The 24,462-nt window shown below is 43.6% G+C and overlaps 4 protein-coding genes across 4 annotated transcripts; 3 read left to right on the forward strand and 1 right to left on the reverse strand.

Moving 5' to 3' along the window:
- Positions 1–7,943: 7,943 nt before the first annotated feature.
- CCR75_001058 (uncharacterized protein) lies at positions 7,944–11,521 on the forward strand (the record flags this gene model as incomplete). Its single annotated transcript, XM_067959163.1, has 2 exons — positions 7,944–9,608; positions 9,671–11,521. 2 exons carry the CDS (start codon positions 7,944–7,946, stop codon positions 11,519–11,521), a joined length of 3,516 nt encoding a protein of 1,171 aa, XP_067821147.1.
- Positions 9,600–13,394, reverse strand: CCR75_001059 (uncharacterized protein; the record flags this gene model as incomplete). The annotated part of the gene is made up of 4 exons (XM_067959164.1): positions 9,600–12,311; positions 12,379–12,599; positions 12,665–13,269; positions 13,331–13,394. The coding sequence occupies 4 exons, from the start codon at positions 13,392–13,394 to the stop codon at positions 11,660–11,662; spliced, it is 1,542 nt and encodes a 513-aa protein (XP_067821146.1). The 3' UTR covers positions 9,600–11,659.
- A 784-nt stretch (positions 13,395–14,178) lies between these two features.
- Positions 14,179–15,567, forward strand: CCR75_001060 (uncharacterized protein; the record flags this gene model as incomplete). Its single annotated transcript, XM_067959165.1, has 1 exon — positions 14,179–15,567. The coding sequence occupies one exon, from the start codon at positions 14,179–14,181 to the stop codon at positions 15,565–15,567; it is 1,389 nt and encodes a 462-aa protein (XP_067821160.1).
- A 465-nt stretch (positions 15,568–16,032) lies between these two features.
- On the forward strand, positions 16,033–19,275 carry CCR75_001061 (uncharacterized protein; the record flags this gene model as incomplete). Its single annotated transcript, XM_067959166.1, has 9 exons — positions 16,033–16,458; positions 16,512–16,628; positions 16,682–17,554; positions 17,618–17,704; positions 17,760–18,001; positions 18,070–18,283; positions 18,348–18,535; positions 18,602–18,668; positions 18,734–19,275. 9 exons carry the CDS (start codon positions 16,033–16,035, stop codon positions 18,896–18,898), a joined length of 2,379 nt encoding a protein of 792 aa, XP_067821161.1. The 3' UTR covers positions 18,899–19,275.
- Between the last annotated feature and the right edge of the window lie 5,187 nt (positions 19,276–24,462).

The following is a 24,462-nucleotide window of genomic DNA, read 5'->3' on the forward strand; positions in this document are numbered from 1 at the left end:
TTATCAATCGTCTTACACACGATACAACCTGAAGGTATCGTGTGTGTCGGGCGTAAGCGTTAATGCCACGTTTGCCCTTCTTCAAATCCAGGAACTCTATTCAAACTCTGTATTCGGCACATGGCAGCTCGAACGTCTGTCTGGGCCGGGTCTTAGAGAGCTCGTTTAACTAATAAACAAATGGGTCGTGAAGGATGAGCCTAAGGCCCAAAATTTTGCGTGTTCTGCAAGGTTGGACACACCGATTTCACTTTCGTCACATCGGCAACGGTGCAGCGAACCTAAATATCATCGTCTAAATCGACAATCTATCGCAGCTAAAGCCGAGTACAACATGGATTCGACGGGGCCTAAAATCAAATGAAAATTGCTTCGTCAGCAAGGCTCTCAACAACAATTGAGACAGCAGCATTTGCATGCTGCCAGCAAGTCGACGGTTTCGCGTCGTCCTGACAATTTAAAGATCTGAGCTTAAGGTACTTGAAGGCGACTCCCTACAAAGATGTTGCTCGTCTCTTTGTAGAGCAAACGGTATGGCGCTAACAGCTGGCCGCCAACGACCGAACCGATATGTTCGACCGCTCTACAGTTAAGGTCACTGAAATGAGTGAAACTTTCACGCGATGCGTGGAAACTTCTTGAGGGGATTGAAAGCTCCCTCCTTTTTTATCCGAACGTGCCAAGGCCGTTGAACGGACTGCGAAGTGATACCAGGTGTAAAAGAGCACCTTTTGCTAAGACTGATAGCAGTACTCGCCAGCCTAAAATGATGACAGTGAAGGTGAGATGCTTCGAAACTTTACGTGCATTGACGTGCAGAGGAAGGGTGCAAGTAGCTAGGAAATCTTACCTACTAGAGGTCGATACTAAGTCTTTAATATAGAGAAAAGTAAACCTGTATAAATATAATAATTTTTGACGTAACGATCTTCTATCTACTAACTTCGATATATCAATAAGTAACTATGCATAGCGAATCCTTGCGCACGGCTATATCGTGTCTTGTAACGATTAACGGGTTAGTGTAAACTTAAATAAACCAATCAACAAACCTATTGCCTTGTTGTATCAATATCACCAAATTAGGTAATATTAGAAATAATTGTAAATATTATTACAGGATATTAATTCTATACTTCTTCATAATTTTCCTATATAAAAAGCTAATAATTCTGTACTTCTTCATACGTTTCCGATAAAAAAGTTGAAAAAATATTTATTATTCCCCGTGTAGGACAATGGAAGCAGATGACTTGTACCGGCCACCTCCAATTGGAGTAGAGGTGACACACTCCCCACATTAGGCGCATTAGCGTCTTTGCATACTAGCAGCTTCACTAAGCCGTGCAGCTGTCAGCTTTGCGGCTTTACAGGATACGCGCACGGGCTTCGAAACCATGCGCCATTAAAAGTGGGAACTGAAGCAATGCCAATAACTGCTAATATACAGAGAAAAACATTATAGCACTCTCTGTTACTTTACATCAGTCACTGTGGTGAATGTCGTTTAAGGAGGATAAGATTTAACAGATGTCCCGTTGCATATGTATTTAATCCTATGAGAGGCAAAATGCATATAATTTCTATTATAGGAAAAAAATAAAGAAGAGCCAAACTATATTTTTTATTAATTTTGGCTTAATTTTTCTAATATTACCAATGTTGGTAATATTGACGCAATAAGGCATTAGTTCTAATGATTGGTTGATTTAAGTTTAAATCAATCCTGTCAATCGTTACAAGACACGGTAGGGGTGCGCAAGGAGTCGCATTGCAATGTTAGTTATTAATATGTTAAAGCCAGTAGATAGAATATCGTAATGGAAAAACTTAATATAATACGTCCTACTTCTTACCTATTCTAAAGCCTTAGAACCATCCCTTAGTAGCTTAGACTTCTTAGCTACTGAGAACATTCCTTTGCACGCCGGGTACGTGAAATAATCGAGGCACCCAACCTTCACTGTAATTAGTGTAAGTTGACTAGTACTGTTGTCTGTGCTAGCAAAAGGCACCCCGTTACGGCCTTTCTAGTTGGCTCTACTCAACCTAGAATGTTCATTAACAGCCAATACGCAATGCGTCTTTAAGATGATCACCTTTGCTGCATTAAGCTGAAAGCTTTAAAAGGAGGACTAACAAAGCTCGGAAGAATTTGCGCAAGACGTTCGTAAGAAAATTAATCGATAACTTTGCGTATGGATCTCCACAATTATTGGCCCAGTAATTGTAACGGAGTGTTCCATTACATAAATACTATATTGTACTTGCGGACGAACTCAAACTGGCGGGGCCAGTAGAAGGCGCGAGTTAACGTGCGATATGACTTATTACGTCCAAAAAGACCACTTATTGCTACATCGTGGACTTTATACATGATGCGTAAAACGTAAATCATTGTGGGTGGGGATGTTGAAGCGAGGTGTGTCGCCAGCAATGGCTGTATAGTACTGTGACTCATTGCGTTTCGTGTATCGATCTGTTGCGGATCGGTTCAATTTCGACAATCCTTTTAATGACTGTTGGGATGGTTTTAAGGTAATCTATCAACCCTTCAAGGGCCTTTTCTTCGTGATGAGCTCCTCTGACATCATAAAGTAATGTCGACGACGGAACACATATTTTTGCAACAGTGGCTTTGCACTCACTGTTGGTTGTTGCAACAGTGATTGTGCAGCCACAGCGAGATTCTCTACGATCGACTCTCCAGTTGATCTAGGACTTTTGAACTGCCTCTTATAGACAGGCATTTCAAATTTTCTTGAATGTTGCTTTCCAAGCAAGCATCCTTGTTTCGTATCACTCAAATTCTTTGACTCGTCCAACTTCGACGCTGCCTGTGCTTGTACACAGCCGTCGACAACTATGTCCACGTCACAATGGTGGACCTTCGACGCTGCCTGTGTTTGGGCACATCCGTCAGGATCTAACTCCACAGTGTTAAAATATTCACATAGAGGTCTTGTGCATTCGTGCAAACGACCGAATCACAAGTGAGGTCATCGCACTCACTCGTAGGATATTCACAGTATGAACGCCTTGAAGCTTGTGGACGCTTCAAGGCGTTCATTAGTTGCCCATCTGATGAACAAGAGACAGGCATCGCCAATACATGGCTCGTACTTTCTGAGCCATGGTAATTCAAGGACGACATCAAATTTGTCATACAAATCTAGAACGATGAAATCATCATCAAACTATTTACTCTTTAAAGCGTATTAGATATGAACTACACGTTTCTTTGCTGTTACAGATGCGCCTGTTGATAAGCGCACTTTCATCCTCGTTAATAGGATATCGCGCTCAATAAATTTAAGTCTGCGATCTTTTAGCGATTGGCGTCTAATAAATTGCCATAATGATTTTCAAGGTGATGAGGTTTACCTCATCACCTGTGGCAGTTACAACGATGTTTGTGGGTGAGGGCAACTTTCGTCAGAAGGCCTGAAAATTCTTTTGACGTTGCTGGATCAGTAGGGCGCTCCGCACCTGCCGACCCGACCGCTTTTTACGATCCGCCTAGCCGCTGCATTTTTGCAACAGCGTAAGTCCGCCTACTCCGCTGTTCCTAGCGAAAGGCCGATCGTTCGCCCAGTGTTTCTTGGTACTTGGTGTCGGTCACTACACTCATAGGCGCAGTGGCCCGTCTTTTGACATCGGTTGCATTTTTGCAATCGCTTCTGACTTGAAGAGCGAGGTTTCTCGCTCTCCACATACGAGAGTTTCATAGGATTTGTTCCTCCGTGTTCTTATCGTCACGATGGACGATAAGCTCCAGAGTGGACGAAAGCCTGTTGTAGACTGAAGTCCTTCTGTCCCGCTACAGTGACTGCTTGGTCTAGCGTCTCTCATTCGAGCCGGAACAGGTGACTTGGTAGGACCATCTGCAAGACCTTAAATAAACACAGACACCTGTTTTTGTGCATATGTTGAACGATATGCGATACCACAAGAAATTGTGAATTTTGGGCATGAAAGCGTGAATATCACGCTTGCCCTACTTCAAATCCAGGTGTTCGGCTTGAGCCCTGAATTCGGCACGTGGCGTTTCGACTGATTGTCTAAGCCGGATCTCAAAGCCTTCATACGACCCAAAACTAATGGGTCGTGAAGCTTGAGCCCTAAGGCCCAAGGTCTGTCACGTCCTGATAAGCTGGATATGCCAAATTTTACTTTCGTCGCATCATCACTGATACGACGAGCTTCTATGGCTTCGTCTATTTCAACGAAACATCGTAAAACGGAGAAGCCTTCGACTGTCTTAAGCTTAGAGATTTCGATCTTTAAGCTTTCGGGTCGACGTGTCCATTAGCAATATGTTAATGCTGCTGTTTCAAACAATCTAATTGTTAAGCACCCTGTTTTGACATTTACTCTAATCAGTACTAGCAAAGTGTGCTCCTCTATACCTGGTCGCATATCGTAGTCCGTTCGACCCCCCTGCGTTCCATCCAACATGGACATGTTGTATGATGAAGGATGGAGCTTTCCAGCCCGTCCCGAAGGCTATCACGCAACGCGTGAAGGCTTACTAATTTAAGGGACCTTGAATGGAGAGTGATCGAATGAATGAGTTCGGCCGTTGGCAAGCCGTTGGCGCCATGCTGAACAATCTGGGGAGAGATGAACAGCATGCGGTCATAGCTGAGTCACACAACACGAGCTCGACGGGGCCCGAGGGATAGTAGCCTTGCTTCACCAGCAAGGCTTTCAACACGCGGAAATGTTGAAAGACCTACACTGATTACGGTGAAGGTGGGACGCCTCGACTTCTTCACGTGCACGATGTACAGAGGAAGATTCTAAGTAGCTAGGAGTTGTAATGGGGCACTACGACTTGTACTGCTTCAGTACAAGTCCACTTCGCACTGCTTCAGTTTCGAGTGGTGCCTTACGTTATTTCACGTACACTAGTACGTGCAGAGGAAGAGTTCTCTTTAAGGTAACTAGCTTACAGAGGGTTACGACTGTATTAATATAATCAAGTAATTTTTCATTCTATCTTGTGAATGCTAACTTAATTATGATCTAATACTAACATGCAATTAAATTCTTGTCTTATCTTATCTTATCTTATCTGCATATCTCTTTTGTTTATCTCTACAGCTGACTAGTCTGCGGAATAAATAGATATAATGGTCTATACCTATTTATGCGTAAGAATTCTGAACATTACTATATAAAGTAATATCCTCCAAATATTATCTACCTTTTAGATAATATATTAATTAACAACCTTTAAGTGTTATTTTCATGTAACGATACACCCCGTTACAGGACAATGTACTCCACTTCGCTTAGCGAAAAACACTTAATGTCTGTCCACCAACTCCAAGGTCCAACTTCACGTTTGGTCGTGGGGCCTGACCCGTCGACCTAAATTCACCTGTATACAAATTACGAGTTCGTAACACTTGGCCCTGACCCCTGACGACGCTCTTTATCCATAGAATTCAAACGTAAAGAAATCCTAGCCAGCTCTGCCGCAATGTCGCTGCCCGGTTAGGGTTCCACACTTGGCACTCCCCTTTCGCGAGCGCCCAAGTACTCTTCCTCAGTGGCGCCCCTTCGCGTGCTGCCACATGCGCTTCTTCCCCATACGCATTCCCTGCGTAATTAGGTGTTGCGCCCCTAAGCACTTCCTCATCCGCCACTGGGCTCATAACCTTCTAATAAAAAGCAAGAAAGGTCTCCAAAGAAGTGTTTTCAAAGATTAAGTTTATAAACAACACTATTTGTGTCATACCTCCTACCACCCTGATTTGCAGTTGCTCGTTGCTCCTGCGAAATGGTATGCTCACACCTTCCGTCTTTTCTGTCACCTGCAACACACCAAAATATACAAATGAAAGACAATTCTGGAGAACGGCAGTTGTTTTCTTGATGGCTTGGGACCTGGCGGTATTTCAATCTGTGAAATACCATTTTCCAACAGTGTTCACCGTCGCGAACTCGTGGACGGCGCAACAAACCCAATTGCGCTGAGGACAGGGGTCTTATAGGCTGTTTGCTCTTACTGTACCTGTTCATCGCCGCAATTCCAGTGACTCCAGCGACTCATTTGCTTTGCAAGTATAAAAAAATCAATTTTATATTGTTGTACTACAAAAGAGAGTTTGACTCTGGAGGAAACTTGAGTAGCCCCGCTGGGCAGTAAAAACTCCAAAAACCTCTTGAAAAGGCCTATACGCTTATTTTAAGATGACTGGCTCGTTAGAGGTGGGTTCGTTAAGGGTATTGATACCCCACAGCTAAAATTGATATCCCCACAACTATTTCTCAAAATGTTTTTTATTTTGAATTTCATAAACCGCTCCTACTTAAATTGTTACTCCCACAACTTTTTTAAAAAAATGCTTTTAAATTCGCAAACTAAAGTTGTTAGTCCCACAACTTCTGTAAAGATATTAATTGCTATAAACACAACGCCGAAAACATGACGTTACATCAAAAACTCGATGAAGGAAAACTGGATCTGAACTAGCCAAAAGTCTCGTTCCTCACTAATGCAATTGCATTAACCCAAGGTAACTTTACACCAAGATGCAGCTGAGCCATTTGCCAGTGGTTACTATTGACTTGCAAGAGTACCTTTCCTTTCGCTACTGTGGTGTATGGATTGAAAGAAGTTTCGGATCCATCTTCAGTCAAAATAAACACTGACCTTGAATAGCAGGTAGCTGCAAGAACAGCACATGCAGGAGAACCAAACCAGCTGGTTACAGGTATCGGTCCATTGCAGCAGGTGAGCAATTGCATGATAACCACATTTCGTATGTTCCTCATAAGTCACTATGTTGTATCGCAGATTTTCTTAAAGCTTATGCGTAGCCATCAATGAATGCAAACTCTTGTGCATCTTTGAAGAGCTCTTCAAATGTGTTATAGGTTTGGTGTACTGGTGCTAAAATGTTGTAAAGGGCAAGTGTCTTTGTCAAGTTTTGATGTAAGCATTGAATGAATGGAAACTGTATAAAGGAGCTGAACAAGCATCCTTCATATAGATAAAGAATACTGTGGACATTGTGGCATCAATCTACAGTCGAAACATAGTATGTACTAGCCAATCAAAGCCGAAATATAATAGTAATAGCCACTGCTAGTTGAAATATAATATATATTAGCCAATCACAGGTGACACATAATGTCTATTGGCGATTCGGCATTTTGGATTGAACTTGCAATTAAAATCATTACAGAAGTTGTGGAAATAACCATTTTAATTGCGAGTTTAAAATTATTATTTTTCTAAAAAAATAGTTGTGAGAGTAACAATTTAAGTCATTTAAATTTAAATAAATATTAATTAAAAATAGCTGTGGGAATATCAATTTTAGTTGTGGGGACCGTTCTTTTACCATAAAGTCAAAGCCTTGGTGTTATTGATTAGCCAAACTATCCAATCATCTGAAGAAATCGTCGGCAAATACAATAAATCTCAAAATGTGTCTTGATTCCTTTGCGATGTAGATTCCTTCTTCAAGAGGTCCTTGCACGCCGATATATTAGTCCCATCTTCACGTGTGCCTGAATTCTAGTGCCTTGTTGGTCACACTTTACTCGGATTTGCTGAAGCTACCCGTTGCTGCCTACCTCTACCAATGCTTGGCTCTTTTTAGTCTCGTCCCGTTATAATTTTAAATCATGGCCACCTTTTCGCCTTAGGCGGCAGATAATTCACGTGAGGCCTCTATAGTTACATACCCCTGCCCTAACATTTTCAACCAACAAGTAGTATTTATTCACAGGAACATTTGCAGAGACTCATGAGCAACCACGGTAACCCCCCCCCGTACTGAACGTGTCTTTTTTTGAATAATACTTTCCGTTACTAGCGCCATGGATGCCGTCGTAACGACACTTTATCAGTATTACATCAACTTTTTCTCAGTGCCTCGCAGTGAAGCAGCCTCTGCATCTCGCCTGTCGCAATATCTAATCTTATGGTGGCGAACCCACTTATTGACTCTACTCTACCATCAGGAAGTTTTTCGGGCGGTGACACAGTTATCGCACAATATCTAGCAACTAAAGAGTCATGGTGGGTCACATATCCACGCATTCTCGTGGTCACGGCTTCCACACTAAGCACGTACAACCCAGAAACATTTTTATGCACAAATCAGTGGAATATTATTGACATCGAAGCCGTGAAGCTATTCCCGACTAAAAATGACTTCGTTCTTAGACTCGAGACATCACGTTTCCGTTCAGCCAGATTGAAGTTTAACTGCCCCGCTAGGGGCCATCTACTATCGCTACTAGCAAAGCTGCGTTGCCAAGCTAAAGGAAAAGCATCGCTCTATCGTTTAGTGTATGCCCCAAGAATCCACTTCCGCTGTATTGAGCAATATGCCAATGGGTCCAACAAACTGCTGTTCTTGCAAGTGACGGTGTCGAGTATTGTCTTCTTGGACGAACGCGGGCGCCATGTTCAGAATCTTCCGTATCTTTATTTACGCATGACCGCATACTCGACTGAGCATTGCGAGGGCATGGTGCTGTCGACAGCTTTTCATGATCGATTCTTTATCTGCACCGATAGACATGATTGTCTAAATGCGATCGTAGCTGCTGCAAATGAGGTGGGGATTGGGCTTTGCACGACCTCAACACACATCACGGCGCAGCAACTTCGGTTTCATAATTTAAAGTTGCTGAATCGTGCATCAGTCATCCGTTTCGATGTCAAGATGGCAAATACGACGGTGGATGAGGGCGACGCAGTGCCTCGGAGCGATTCTAGCGACACCGAAAAGAAGGTATATAAGAAGATACAATTAATTCTTCAGGGCGATTTTATAGTCGAGATGCACTGTTCCATGCGCACTGTAATTGCGCGTCCGTACAGCGCACTTTTAGCGATTGTCCGCCCTGATTGGGATCTGCGAATGCTAGTGTTGGAATTTAAGCAAGAAGAATTGCTTATCCTTGACGTAGACGGCCGCGATCAGCTTGTCATCATGCTACTGCTGGTGTGTCGAGAGGCAGGTCAGCACAATGTTGTCCTCAACTCTTCGAGATTCAATTATTGCCGATTCTACTACCCTCATACTGCTGACAGCGCCACTGATGATAGCAATACTGCCGGCGTGACAATGACAACGTTCTTGCTAAGGCGACTCTCGCATACAGGTCGCGGAGAAGACAGCTACGGCGAAAAAGGTCGAAGCAGCAGTGTGTGGTCTTTTCGCAGGCGACAAGGTGGACTTCGGGCTTCATTAGGAAACAATGACACAGCAAGATCTGATACGAGCCAGCGTGGCGGGTGGTTTCAGCGCCGTATCAATAGTAACAAGCGTGCAACAGAGCCTTCGTTCGACATGCGCCATTCCATCGACTCAGGCCTATTCATGTATGAGGGCGTGAGCATCACTGTTGCTATGGAAGAGCTCAATGCCAATCTCCCACTGGACGAGCTTATGCACAGCGGACCTGGGCAAGCTGACGAAGTAAACAAGTCGATAAGACTTGTCTTTGAGCATTTTATTATGTTAGTAGCCACACATAGACGATATGGAGATACAACCAGATCTGAGATAACCACCACCATACAAGCACTTTTGCGCTTATATCACCATCCAGATGCATGCTTCACAGACGAGATGGTTTGTAAGCTTGCTTGTTATGACATGTTATTTTGAATGCTGACCATTGTGTTTGCGGGTAGATTCCTCAACTTTTTGACACTGTCCATGAGCTCGTATTACAGCAAGAAGTTCTTACTTGCTACTGGTGCCTCAGGTTGCTGCAATGTTTGTTGGGCATTCGGACTATCAATACTGCTCCAGGGTGCAATGGAGCTGGGGACCAGCGTGCTAAACTGATTCAGCACCTTGTCTACCACGAGGCGCTGCTACATACCATTGCCGAACTTATTCCGGCCTCGTTAGATGACTTGAACAATTCATCTGGCGTAGCAAACTTGTCTTTTAACGGAACAGCTTTCTGGGTGGATGATCCAGAAATTGAATTTGACTTGCTATCTAATTCTTCAACACATCCCTCCATCTTATTCACAAAGGAGGCTCAGATCCAGAATACAATTAATGTGGTATTTTACGAGACGCTACTCACATTGCACCAAATAGTGGTGTATCTGCAAAGTGCAGTAATGGAGCAGCGGGCGACGCTTGATTGCCCAAATTACGTTGCGGCGAGCAACCGACATTCGTTGCAAAAGAATAATCTTAATGATACATTGGCTGTCAAGCAGATAGAGGCTGTTGCAGAAAAACTACTGGAAAAACACCGATTTCTGGTGGAATCAATCATCGACGTTCGTCTTGTTCGGATGGCCGAGACATCAGTGGCACTCGTAAAATTCGTATTGTGTCACTTCGCGACCAGAGCCACACATCAACCTCATGTATCGCCTTTGTCGCATTTTATTGAAAGAGATTATAACGATACTCAAAAGGAACGTCTGCGCGCGTTGAATTCTTTTTTGAATAGCTACCAAGCCATAACTGAGAGCAGCTTGGAGCCTCCGTCACTTTTATTCTGTACTGGAAAAACAATTGAAATGCCGGTTTATGCATTTAGCAACAGCACTAGCGATTGCACAAATGCGGCAGCGGACAGGCTGCTTTACCAAAAAAAGTTGAATGATGTTGCATCGAACGGATCAATGAGACTTGAGTATTTAAACTCTATGAAGTCACCGAGTTCAATCCGAGATGATAAAAAGAACACGCCAATAAAACCAGAGCCATATAAAAGTCCGTCGGAAGAGATGCTGCAAAAATTGTTAACGCAAAAGAAAAAGAAAAAGTGTATTTTATCACTTAATGGCGAAAGCACTTGCAGAAGCCACGTCAAGCAGCAAGCAAAGTACGATCTTAATCATGCTTTTGGACCACAAATCTGCAAAAAACAAAACCAACTGTCGGTTCCAGCGCCAGAGAAGCGCTTGAGTGGTCAAATAAGTCCTATAAGTATTGCTTGTAAAGAGACAAGTTTCTTAAGTGAAATGGACACAGAAAACACAATCCGTCCATTGCTGGAAAGTCGTTACTCTTTTCCTGGTACCTGCTCATCGCAAGCCTTTCAGGCGTCTTTCAAAGCGTCAGGAAGTCGAACATCGAACGAATGCGATGCATGCATTGGATGCAATGATGTGTGTACGAACGAGATTTGCTTTTCATGTGCTGAGAAGAAATACCACGTGTGTGTCGCCTTTGCAAACTCTTTAGTTACTTCTAGGGCAACAGGGCATCAAAGTATATCAAATTATCGCATGTCGTCGTCAAATGAACATTCCTGCAACGTTGAGCGAGAGTATTCTTCCTGCGAAATGAAACGGCACCAAAACCAGCGTTCATGTTGGATCCGTATCGGTGACAGTATTGCAGACGTGACAAGTTTGCTTGTCGTGCATCCTGGAGGAGCACATGTGATACTGGAGGCAGCAAAGCATGGCAAAGATTGCGGGCGAATTTTGGAACTGCACCCACCTGCTGCATTGGAAAAAGTAATGCAGTATCGCCTGGGTCGATATTACTGTTGCAGCTCGTCTTGAGACACCACTCTATTGCGATTAGCGAATGTTATGGCTCATGCAGTAGAATTCCTCGTTACATAACTCCACTAAATCCTAAATTTTAAGCATATTTTGCTGAAGCAACACCTTCACCTTTCCATCGTGATAGCATTAATGCTATTCTCTCTTATTAAGCTTTTGTAGAAAACGCAGTGTTGTCTTCGCCATGATAGAAGTTAACTGGGAGACAATTCCTTCAAGAATCTCCACATGACCAGTACATTGTTGTGGAAATTTTGAAATTAGCGTGAATATAACTGTTGCAAATTTGAGCGAGCCTTTAATGTCCCCAAGATCCGGGCGCTCCAGAACGGTTTCAACCGCTTCAATAAACAGTTCTATTGTCGATGATGATAACGCTGGTTTCATGCTGAATATGTTTTGGAATACCAATAATGCCGAATCATTGGAAAGCAAAAGCGAGCTCGAAGAATTGGCACTACCGCTGGCTGTAGTTGCTTTTAAAGATCTTCGAAGATATTCGTCCAGCTGGTGAATTGGTATTGAGTATGGAATCTGTAAAATTCGAATAATTGCTTCCGCTTGCGGAGGCCCAATGTCATACTTGGAATTATTAAAATTTCCACCCACCAAAAGGGGAAGTAAAAGTGAGTCAACAAGAGCTTCACTATAATTAGGACTATAGCGAAGCGCGGTCTGGAGAAGTACACGAGAGATGACTGATTTGGCCGAGCAGATCTTCGGTAAGATGCTAGTTTCGAGAAAGATTGCTGCGTACCGCGAACTCCAATTAGAATCAACTAATGCACTGCCAACAAGACGATAGCAATTGCTTGCGTTAGTATACATTATTATCATTTTTAGAAGATATCTACCTTGTGATCTGAAATAGAGCTTCGTCCATGGTCAAGTCCATACGAAGTTTCTTGCACAAAAGCTGAAAAGTCACCTCGTTAGCTACATTGGCAGTCTGAACGTCATTAACGACTTCAGCTATCAAATCGAAAGCACGTGAAGCTACATCATCAATCACAATTGCTGTTTCATTTTTCAGCTGAGCGAGCTGCTTAGCCAGTCCGGACGCGCGATCTTCCACCTATCGCAAAAGACGACGTGTGAAAGCAAGCAATACATATCCGATTGTAGAAATATGTTTCAGACCTCTTTTGATAGCAAAGGTTGTTGGTGTATCATCATTCCTGTTTGTGTCGAAATTGGCAATTTATCCCTCGAATTCTGTTGCATTGGTTTCAATGTGGCCGAAGTATCTAGAGTTTCGGCTTTAAAGCGCTTTTTTACTCGAAAATATGCCGTTATTGGAGTCATAGAGCAAATTTCTGACGATAATGCCTTTGGCATATTTTCTGCCTCAAATTCATGTAAGGAGAAGTCGACTTGATTCAATGTCAGCCGCCGCATCCGACGTCGGAACGCAGAATTTTTGGGCAAATTTTTTTTTTTTTTTCTACTTTCCTCAACTCCAAGCACCATTTCTGCTAACGTCAAACATACAGCATCAGTTTCGTATCGTCGTGGCATTGCTGTCACTTGAAGGAAGGCTTTTGCCAGGCTCATAGCCGCTTCAGTGCTTGGAGATGCCCCGCTCGCCAACGCACTCCATATATCGCGCTGCACTCGCAAACTATGCTGCTCAAGGCAGATGCCAAGTTTGGAGTATTCTCTATCATCGTCTGTAATTTCGCCGTCTTCCACTTCAACGAAGATACTTAGCTCGTGTAAAATGTCGGGGGCAACTTGGCGATTATCTGCGAATAGTAGCATGGCGCTTATAGCACTGGTAATGAAAAGAAGATGGTCATTACGAACCTTGCAGATATTCGCGCACCCCGAAGGCGCCTTTAGACTGAGCCGCAAAGGCTAAACGCTGCATGCTGGACAAAAATTAGGGCAATCGATGAAACTTGCAATTTCATACGCTCAATTTGTATGGACTAAAAATCAGATTCATTTCGTTAAATTTGTTGCTGATAAGCTTTTAACCTAGTCGGCCTTTCAGGCACGATCGGCCAAAGCTTTAAATTTATGTGACGAGCGCGGACATGTGCGCACTCGCAAGTATATGCATTTGACAAACTTATTAATCTTTGGCATCTGATACGTTAGAAAAACACCTAGCAACTAGTCAATATTAAGCTCGCCGTCTTAAATGCCAACCGAGACCTAAAAGTCCGATGACTTTCGTGTAAAATTAGAACGTTGGACGTCGGAAATGTTTAACTGTGCGCAATTTGCAGCTCTTGCATATCGGTGACGATTTTTACAAATCACAGCTAGTTTTAATCGACAATTATTTACCGAAAATTGTTTAAACGAAATTCGTTTGAAAGAAGCGCAGTCACATCGATTCAAGTCTCATGAACAATTTAAAATAGGCGGCGTTTTCAGCCATAAGATCGTGTGCGCAATAATCGTCCGAGTTTTTTTTTTTTACTTGGAAATTGCGCATGCACACGACGACGCGATGCGAAATGATGATCGTCAGGTTGGTTCTAGCTGCAGTCGAACCAAATTTTGTGCTTAAATATTCGGAAAACAAGTGAATTAGCGTGCTTAACAATTACAAATGAAGACTAAATTATTTCAAACATTACATCATCTTTTCTTCCAAAAATCAGATTTTTACTCCTAAAAAAATAGCATTTATCCCACAAAAGATGGCGGAGAAGAGCAAGAAGGATTTGGCATGGCTACCGCTAGGAGCAGTGGCACTAGCTGACGGCGAGTACGATGTAATAGTGCTCGGAACTGGTCTTAAGGAGTGCATCTTGAGCGGATTGCTTGCGGTAAACGGTAAGAAAGTGCTGGTGGTAGATCGCAACCCGTATTATGGTGGCGAGTGTGCTTCTCCTAACCTTACAAACCTTTACAAGAAGTTTAAGCCTGAACAGGATCCACGTACTGACTTGGGCGCAGATCGGGATTACAACGTGGACCTGGTGCCCAAGTTTATCATGGCCTGCGGCAAACTTGTCAAAATGCTTCTGCACACTAAAGTGACCCGCTACCTCGAGTTTAAGAATGTAGATGGTAGCTACGTCGTGAAAGGCGGACGTACACACAAGGTTCCTGCTACGGGTGAAGAAGCGCTGCGGTCATCGCTCATGGGTATGTTTGAGAAGCGCAAGTTTCGCAAGCTCATCATGTATATTTATAACTATGAGGAGGGCGATCCCAAAACTTATGAGGGTATAGACCTTTTTAAGCAGCCCATGAGTGATCTTTTTGAGAAATTCGGCGTGGATGCCAACACTCAGAGCTTTATGGGCCACGCGATGGCGCTCATGCGTGACGAATCGTACCACCAACGTCCCGCCATTGAGACTGTCCGTGCTATAAAACTGTATGCTTACTCGTTGGAGCGCTATGGCAAATCTCCATACATTTACCCGCTGTACGGCCTGGGCGGTTTGCCCGAGAGTTTTTCGCGTCTCTGTGCAATCAACGGTGGCACATTCATGCTTAATCGTGCAGTCGATGAGATCTTGACTGATAAGGACGGGAGGGCATGGGGTATTAAGTGCGACAACGAAGTGGCTAAGGCTAAGCTGGTGATTGGTGACCCGTCGTACTTTCCAAAGGAAAAGATGCGCAAGATTGGCGTCGCTGTTCGCTCTATCTTTGTTCTAAATCACCCGATTCCTAGCACGAACGATGCTGAGTCGCTGCAGATCATCATTCCCGCAGCCCAAGCCAATCGCAAGAATGACATCTACGTCGCCGTGGTGTCGTCTGCCCACTGCGTTGCGCCGCAGGGCATCTACATTGCCATTGTAAGCACGCTCGTTGAGACATCGATGCCTCTGCAGGAGTTGGAGTCTGGTGTGAAGCTGTTAGGTCCGTTTCTGGAGCGCTTTGACGCCATAACGGACATGTTTGAACCTGTAGGGAACGGCAAGAAGGACAATTGCTTCATTAGTTCTTCGTACGACCCGACGAGCCACTTCGAGACTACGTCGGAGGACGTGCTGGATTTGTATAAGCGCATTACAGGCGAAGAGCTCGACATGAACATCAATGCCGACTCAACTGACGTGGACCAGTAAAAAAGGATCGAGACACCACGCTAAGCATAATGAGTGATTGCATAGGGACTGAATGAAGTATTGCAGTGCAGACTTTAAAAAACAACAATTAACCGACCAGCAAATCAATAAAAATTGCTTTTATTTTGTGGTAATACAATTGCGTGATATAATGCATTTATTTTTTGGCCGCCGCCATGGCCTCAGACATTAATACTACGGCCACAGACCAAACTGAACGGCCACAGACATGACCACAATTTTGCCATCTCCACTACTTAATACTGTGCTTGGTTAGATCAATCGCGTAGTTGTTTTGTCTGTGGCCGTAGCAGTTTTGTCTGTGGCTGTAGTAGTTTTGTCTGTGCCCGTAGTAGTTTTGTCTGTGCCACATTTTTTATACATTGTAAAGCGTTCAACCATTTAAGGGATACTTTCAACGGAATTTACGTGCCAGAAAGCATACTAGGCTACTACGCAGACATTATGATACCCAATGTAAATGTCATTGACTGGCAGCACCGCTCTTTGAGCTCAAGCCAACATTCTAGCCCAGTTATGGCTAGCGCTTCAGGCTTGGGATCAGTGACGCGGCTCGACGAACGATATGTGAAACCGTTAGATGATTTAGCTCTGGATAATCAGACGGAGAGTAGTGGCCATAGCATCGAAATAAGCGCTGTGCCTAAAGAGCCTAGGCCTTTCGCCATGAGTTTTTTGCGGCCGCATCAAGAGCGGTTACATCGTTCGATGTTCGAGAGCTTTAATCGAATGAGCGATACACCCGTAAAAGAGAACATTAATTCACTCGTGCCAGCGTCCGTTCAATTTCTGATGAGTCGATCTCTCGAGGAGGAGAAAGATCTTAGTGCGAAATCGGATAAAGAGAAGGCGTACTTGTACAAGAAGGTGGTAGTTAATGGTGTAAAATAATTAAAAGTAACTGACGAGCTACATTACTTTAGAGATACACGGATACGTACGAGCATGCAGTCGCACTTTTAAAGCATGCAGCAATGCTGGAGCGAGAACTGAACGAGTACCGAGATACCGAGATGATCAATAGCTTTGATGATACGCAGGTGCGTAATGTGATCACTCGCAATATAATTTTAATTATAAGTTGTAGTTGCAGAATTTGAGTGAGTTTGAAGATTATAAGCAGGAGGACAGGATTCAGGCGCTGTGTCGTGAAATTACAGGACTAGTGTTGCAAGTAAATGAGCGCGATGCAGTCATAAAAAGTCTGCTCGAAGATCGAAGTCGATCCGCAAGGGAGTTAAACGAGCTCAACTTATCGCGAGGCTTGAATTCTGGCAAAACCAACGAAGGAATAAAAGACACATCTTGTGCGTTGGAGCTAGATTTGAAGGTTGCACGACGTGAACAGCAAGAAGCCCTTGAGCGTGAATCAAAAGGAATTGCACACCTTAGACATGTTCAAGAACTTTACGAGAAGTGTGAGGCTGCGCGTTCAACACTGTCTGACGGACTCGATAGGGCAGAGGATCAAATATCTGCGCTGCACGCTCAATGGATGAAAGAAAAGAAAGAGTTATTGTCTTTACTGAAGAAAAATGATCAGAAAATGGCGAAAGCGCTATCTGAATGCGAGCGATTGCAAATAGAGAACGATGACCTAGCAAATTCTCTTCAAAAGATTTTGATGAATGAAAAGAAAAAAAAATTAGCAATAGAAAGCCAACGGCAGGCTCTCAGCAACTTGAACGCTGAACATACGCATTTAGAAGCAAATTTGGATGCGTTGCGACCACAATCAAGCGTGCTGGATAACACAAAGGCAAGGATATTAACTCTCGAAAGAGAGTTGGCTGGAGCAACAGAGATGATACGGCGCTATTTGCTGCAGGTGGATGATCTTAAAAAGAAGCTTGAGAGAAAAAAAGAAAAATATCAAACGGCAAAAGGTCGATTTCAAAAAAGCACTGCCCATTTGGAAAAACGAGTTTTTAACGCCGAAGCTGTTCGACGCAGCCTACATAATAAGGTGCGTGTATCACAAAATAAATTTATTGGAGATGCCGCAAACAGTCACTTATGCAGACTTCAGGTGATGGAATTAAAAGGCAATATCCGCGTTTTCTGCCGCGTGCGACCTATTCTAGAGCATGAACTTACAAGCTCTAGGGGGGAGAAGGTATATTGCTGCTTTGTATTCTTTCACATTTTGTGAAGCTTACTTAAGTATGCAGGTCTTTTCGTTTCCCGATTACCGCAGTGAACGGCGGCAGATTGAACTCAGCGCCAATCCAACGTCCCACGTAGGATATGGTCAGCATAGCTCGAGTAATGTGATCAAAAAGTACAGTTTCGACTTTGATCTGGTGTTCAATAGCAGCTGCTCGCAAGATGATGTCTTTCTAGAAGTGTCTGCGCTGATCCAGTCTGGATTAGATGGATACAACGTTTGCATATTTGCCTACGGACAAACTGGGTAAGCATCGTCTAATAAACTAATCGGAAGCGCTGAGTGTCGTATTGACATCTAATAATTTCTTGTAGATCGGGTAAAACATATACGATGCAAGGGAGTAATAATGTTGCCAACTGCAAGCTGCGAGACTTATGGCCAGACTTGGGTATCGTTGGACGAGCGTTTGCTCAAATTTTTAAAGGTATAGAAGAATTACGTACAGGCGGATGGGATTTTACTGCCAGCCTTGAGCTAATTGAGATTTATAACGAGACATTCCGTGACTTACTTGCGCCAATTGAGGTAAAAAAGTTGCCGGCATGGCCAAACAACTTTGACTTACAATCTTTATCTTGTAAATTTTAAGTCACACGAAAAAATTGAACTTCGTCAAGATAGCGAAGGAAAGACTGTCGTAGTGAATTCATTTAGCCAAAAGATCGGGAGCGACCAAGAAGCATGGGACTTGCTTCGAGGAGCAATATCAAAAAGGTCTACCAATTCGACGCAATTAAACGACAAATCTTCGCGCAGCCACTGCGTCATCACCCTGAGGTAAGAGTCACTCAAATAGCCTTTGATAAGTGGTGCTTATGTATCATTTTGTTCTATACAATCCAGACTGAAAGGAAAGAACTCGCTTACTAACGAGATGCGAACCGGGGTTATCAATCTTGTCGACTTGGCGGTACGTGGTACTGTTAATTTCGTGTTAAGTATTAATTTCGTTTTTGCTAAACACTTGAATTGTAGGGGTCTGAACATGTGTCGAAGTCGGGTAGTGACAGCAGCAAGAAACTTTTGAAAGAAGCGACGTCAATAAATAAGAGTCTTTCGGCGTTGGGAAATGTGATGTGTTCCCTTGCGAAAAAGGTTTGTGCTGCCACGATTGTCCTTGAATCGCACTATAAAGTCTAATTGGTATTTATTTAATCGTAAAGTCGACGCATGTCCCTTTCCGCGACACAAAGTTGACCCATTTTTTGAGCTCCTCTCTTAGTGGAGATAGCAAAACTCTTATGATCTGCAATCTCTCACCACTAGGCGAGCACCGCTGCGAAACACTCAATTCTCTTCGGTTTGCCAAGATGGTTAACTCTTGCGAAATAGCGTTTCCGTCGAGGGTATCCAGAAGATTGTAAGTATTTGTTGCGTTAAAAGCGGCCTCACCCATCAAACTTAGTACCTTATTACAAGTATCGTCACGGAAGCGGTAATTTAGCTTCATGTGCGCGGGAAGAAATTTTTCGACTGTTTTGTATTTAATCAAATCAAATTTGAAACCTTTTATCTAATCAGTGGATGTCACCTCTGTCGATGTGCACCGCGTAATATTCTGAATACTTCGGATTACGGATGACCGTAGCCACGATCCCTTCCAATGTGATACACCTATGTGCATCACCATCCCGTTAAGTACCCAAAGTATACTTAATAATTTGTGTAACATAGCGCCTTTAGCCCGTTACAGCACCCCCTCTCCAAAAGCGAGCTTTTCATTTTGTAAAATCGTCAACGGGAGGAACGAAGTACAGCGAGCGGCTTTACGCGCCGCTTTCAGTCCTCTCACTTAATCTTAGCGACCACTGTGTGACGTCCTTTGTCATAACACGGCACCTGACATGCCAGCAACAAGTTGCTACCATTACACTATTTAACATGAAAGTACGCATATATTGCGAAGTCTTTTCGCAAGACTTTCCAAGCTTCAGTAGTTCGAAAGGTCTGCAAAAAGACTTCGCAATATATCGGTACTTAACGTTAAATTGAAAGATGCTTTCTCAACAAAGAAATTATGAACGAAAGCCGACAGAAACTGAAACATAAGGAAATTGTGGCTCATGGAGGGTACAAAAGCGAGCACTAAGATTCGCCTATTTGAAGTAGAAGTAAAGCAAAATGAATTCATCCTTAGCTTGACCTCCAAAGACTAACTAACATGCATGGCCGGTGTCCGTTAAATAATTATTCTTTCCTATAAGAGGACTTATAAATAGCATTTCCTATAAGAGAAAATAAATAAAGAAGTTCAAAATTATTATCTTGCATATTTTTACTTAATAGTTATAATATTACCAAATTTAATCATATTGACGCAATAAGACATCACTTCTACTGATTGGTTGATTTGAGTTTGAATCAACCCCGCCAATCGTCACAAGGCACGATTGTGCGGTGCAGAAGTAGGCGCCATACATTGTTAGTTATTAGTATAATAAATCAGTAGTGCACCGAAGATCGTTACGTAGGAACTTAATATATTAATACAGTTTTACTTTTCTCGATTCTAAAGCCTTAGAATTTACTTTTAGTAGCTAAGACTTATTAGCTACTTAAAACCTTCCTCTGCACGTTGTGTACGTCAAGTAGTCAAGGCGCCCCACCTTCACTGTAATCAGTGTAGGTTGACTAGTTCTGTGGTCAATACTAGCAAAGGGTGCCCCATTACACCTGGTAGCACTTAGTAGTCCGTTTAAAGGCCTACGCACGTTCCATCCAACATGGATGTGATGGATGGAGAAGGATGGAGCTTTCCAGCCCCTCAAGAAGGCTATCACGCAACTTCACTCATTTGAGTGACTTTGAATGGAGAGCGATCGAACGCATGAGTTCGGTCGTACGCGGACCAGCCGTTGGCGCCATGCTGTTCACTCTGAACACAGATGAACAACATGCCGCCATAACCGAGTTCATACAACATGAACTCGACGAAGCCCAGGAAAAAGTAGCCTTACTTCACCAGCAAGGCTCTCAACACGCGGAGGTGTTGAGGGAACAGTGTGCTTAACAATTGGATCTGTTGAGACAGCAGCATGTAAATGCTGCTTATGGGCCGACGCTTCCGCGTCGACCCGAAAGATTAAATATAGAAATCTTTGAGTTTAAAAGCAATAGAAGGCAACTCCTTTTTAATATGGTTCGTCCAATTAGACGACGCCATTGAAGCTGGCCACATCAAAGATGATGCATCAAAAGTAAAATTTGGCATGTCCAACTTAGCCGAACGTGCCAAATCTTGGGCCTTGGAGCGGCCCAAAATCGTGCCGGCGCGAAAGGGCATCAGCGGCGCTTAAGCTTCACGACCCATTAATTTTTGGGTCGTATGACGTCTTGAAGGCCCGGCTCAGACAAACATTTGAGCCGCCACGTGCCGAAATCAGGGCTCGATCCGAGCTCCTGGATTTGAACCAGGGCAAGCGTGATCTGCACGCTTATGCCCAACATGCACGATATCTGGTCAGTGGTATCGTTACTCATCCAATCATGAACAAACCGAGGTGACTGTGTTTATTAAAGGTCTTGCAGACGGCCCTGTTAAGACCTGCCTGTTCCGGCTAGAATTAGAGTTGCTCGACCAAGCGATTTCTATAGTGATACAGAAGGACTTCAGTCTTAAACATGCCTTTGTCCACTGTAGTGCTTATTGTCCACCGAGACGACAAGAAAACGGTTGTCCAGAAGCCATGGTATTTAGAGAGAGAAACCTCGCTCTTCAAGTCACAAAAGATTACAAAAATGCAATCGTTGTCAAAAGACGGCTATTACGCCTATAAGTGTAGTGCCCCACGGCTAGTACCTAAAAACACTGAGCGACAAGACCGACCTATCGTAAGGAACAGCGGAGGACGCGGATACGACGCTGTTACGAAATCGCAATGGCGAGGCGAATCGTGAAAAAACGGTAGGGGCCAGTAAATACGGAGCGCCCTGCTATCACGCTACGTCAAAAGAATTTGCAGGCCTTTTGACGAAAGTTGCTCCTCACAAACAAACATTGTGTGTAACTGGCCGAGGGGATGAGGTTAACATCATCACCTTAGCATTAAAGTGGCAAATGAATTCCAAATAAAGTCCCTAGTCGATTGAGGGGCGTCAAAAATTTTTATTCGACGCCAATCGCTAGAAGATCGCAAACTCAAATTTGTTGAGCGCGATATCCCTCTAACACCTAGCAACAGGCGCATCTGTAACGGTTAAAAAACGTGAAGTTGGTATCCAATACACGTTAAAAAGCTAACAGCACGATGATGATATCATCGTATTAGATTTGGATGACAAATTTGATGTCATCCTTGGATTACCATGGCTCAGAAGTTACGAGCCATGCATAAATTGGCAGCATCAAGCCGTGACGATGCCTGTCTCTTGTTCATCAGATGGCCAATTGATGAACGTCTTGGAGCGTCCACAAGCGTGTGGATGTTCTACGAGTGAGTGCGATAGCCTCACTTGTGGGTCGGTCGTTAGCATGACTGCACAAGACCTTTGTGTGAATACTCAACACTTTGTGGAGTTAAATCCCGACGGCTGTGCAAAAAAACAGGCAGCGTCAAAGGTCCACCATTGTGACATGATCATAGTTACCGACGGCTGTGCCCCAAGCACAGGTAGCATCGAAGTTCGACCTCTCGAATAAGTTGAGTGGTACGAAACAAGGATGCTTGCTTGAATAGCAACATCCAAGAAAATATTAAACGACCGTCTATAAGAGACATTGCGAGTCCTAGATCGACTGGAGAGTCGACCGTAGAGGATCTTGTTGTGGCTGCAGAACCACAGCTAGAGGCAGTTGGGAAGGATACTCCGACCTGATAACAGGATCGAAATACTGTGTCATGAAGCAGTAGTCATTGCCCCGCGAACAAGTATTAGCGCTTGACAAATTCTTTGCCGATCCCTTGTCAGCGGGTCATGTGAGGGAGTCAACCTCCCAGAAAGCTCTCCGACCTTCTCTGTGCGTAAAGTAACAGGAGGGTGGCGGGTTGTGCATTCGTTCAATAAATTAAACGCTGCAATGGTACCGGCTCAAACGCCGATACCACGAAAAGACGTAATCATTAATAGTATGTCAAAGAGTACTGTCTACGCATGAATAGATCTGATGGATGAATTCTATCAGATCCTTATGCGTGAACAAGATATTATGTTCACAGTAGTAAGCACTTCAAGCGGCATGCTATGGGGGTGGCTAGTTATGCCACAGGGGCTTCGTAATGCCCCTGCAACATTCAACAGATGTGTAACCAATCTGTTGAGATCAGTGCGGAATTTTGGACCGAATTTTTTTGAAGACGTCTTCGTTCATAGCAGAGCCATAAACGCATAGTCGGATGTTGAAGTACATCCTAGCCACGTCCGAAAGGTTCTTACACTTATGCGTAAGCACAAGATCTGAAAAAGTGTATATTCGCTGGAAGCGAAATGCCACTTCTTGGGTGCATCGTGGGTAAACACGGTGTACGATCAGATCCAGAAAATATCAAGGCGATCACCGATTGGCCTGGGCTAGTCGATAAAAATGGACGTAGAAAGTTTCTTGGTTAAACGGCGTACCTGCACAAGTACTCACGCAATTATGCAGAAATGGCAGTAATTCATTCTTTTTTATTGAAGAAAATTTTAAAGTGGTCCTGGAACGCTGATTGTTAGTGTTCCTTCGAGAATATCAAGCAAAGCTTGATTAAATCGCCTATCCTGGCGATTGCTGACCAAAACCGACCTTTTCATGTGGTCTGTGGCGCCAGCGAATTTGCGATCGGCTGTGCGTTAATGCAATATGAGACAGACGGTGCAGAGCTAGTCGTCTGTTATCAATCGCGTCAGCTTCAACCAGCTAAACGCAACAGTGCATGACAAGGAACTCCTTGCCATGTATATGCACTGGCTAAGTTTAGGGCCTTTCTCTTGGTAGATAGACTGTTCTTGTCGTCATCCCCACTCATAATGATAGGCGTTTACGCATCATGTATGAGGGCCACGATGCGCTAATAATTGGTCATCGTGGACGTGAAAAGACCTATCTCACGATAAGTCGCGACTTCTCCTGGCCACGCCAGTGTGAGTTCGTCCGCAAGTACTTACGTGCTTGCGAAATTCGTCAACGGGTGAAGCCCATTGCTTCATCCTGTGCTCTGTTACAATCTCTGCCTGTTCCAGCAGAGTGTTGGCAGCCCGTGACTATGTACTTCGTCTTCAAATTTCACGGACGATCGCAAAAAAAATAACACTCTTGTGTTTGTTGATATTTGTAGCAATATGGTAAATGTTATTGCAGTCCCAAAGTCAATTACAGCCAAACGCTGTACTCCTGTCTTTGTTGACACATAATTTCGACTCCATGGGTATTCCCGCGAGCTGGTCTTTGATCGAGACCCCAGATTCGCGTCAGAATTTTGGCAATCTGTGTTCAAATCACTTGGAACACAGTTAAAATGTCAACTTCTGACCATCCTAAAAAATATGGTCAGACAGAACGTACGAATTGTATCCTCGAAGAGATACTTCGCGGATACGTCCACTCTTTTAAGAGTTGAAGTGTGTTTCTTACCGATGGTGTAATTTGCCATCAACATCTCAGTGTATGCTTCTATATAGCATACACCGTTTTTCGTGAACCACGTATACTCACCTTCTTTATGAGTAGGTGTGTCGCCAGCATGGCGGTGTAGTACAGTAACCTACTGCGTGTTGTATATCGATCT

This window comes from Bremia lactucae, linkage group LG5 (assembly GCF_004359215.1).
Source record: "Bremia lactucae strain SF5 linkage group LG5, whole genome shotgun sequence".
NCBI lineage: Eukaryota > Oomycota > Peronosporomycetes > Peronosporales > Peronosporaceae > Bremia > Bremia lactucae.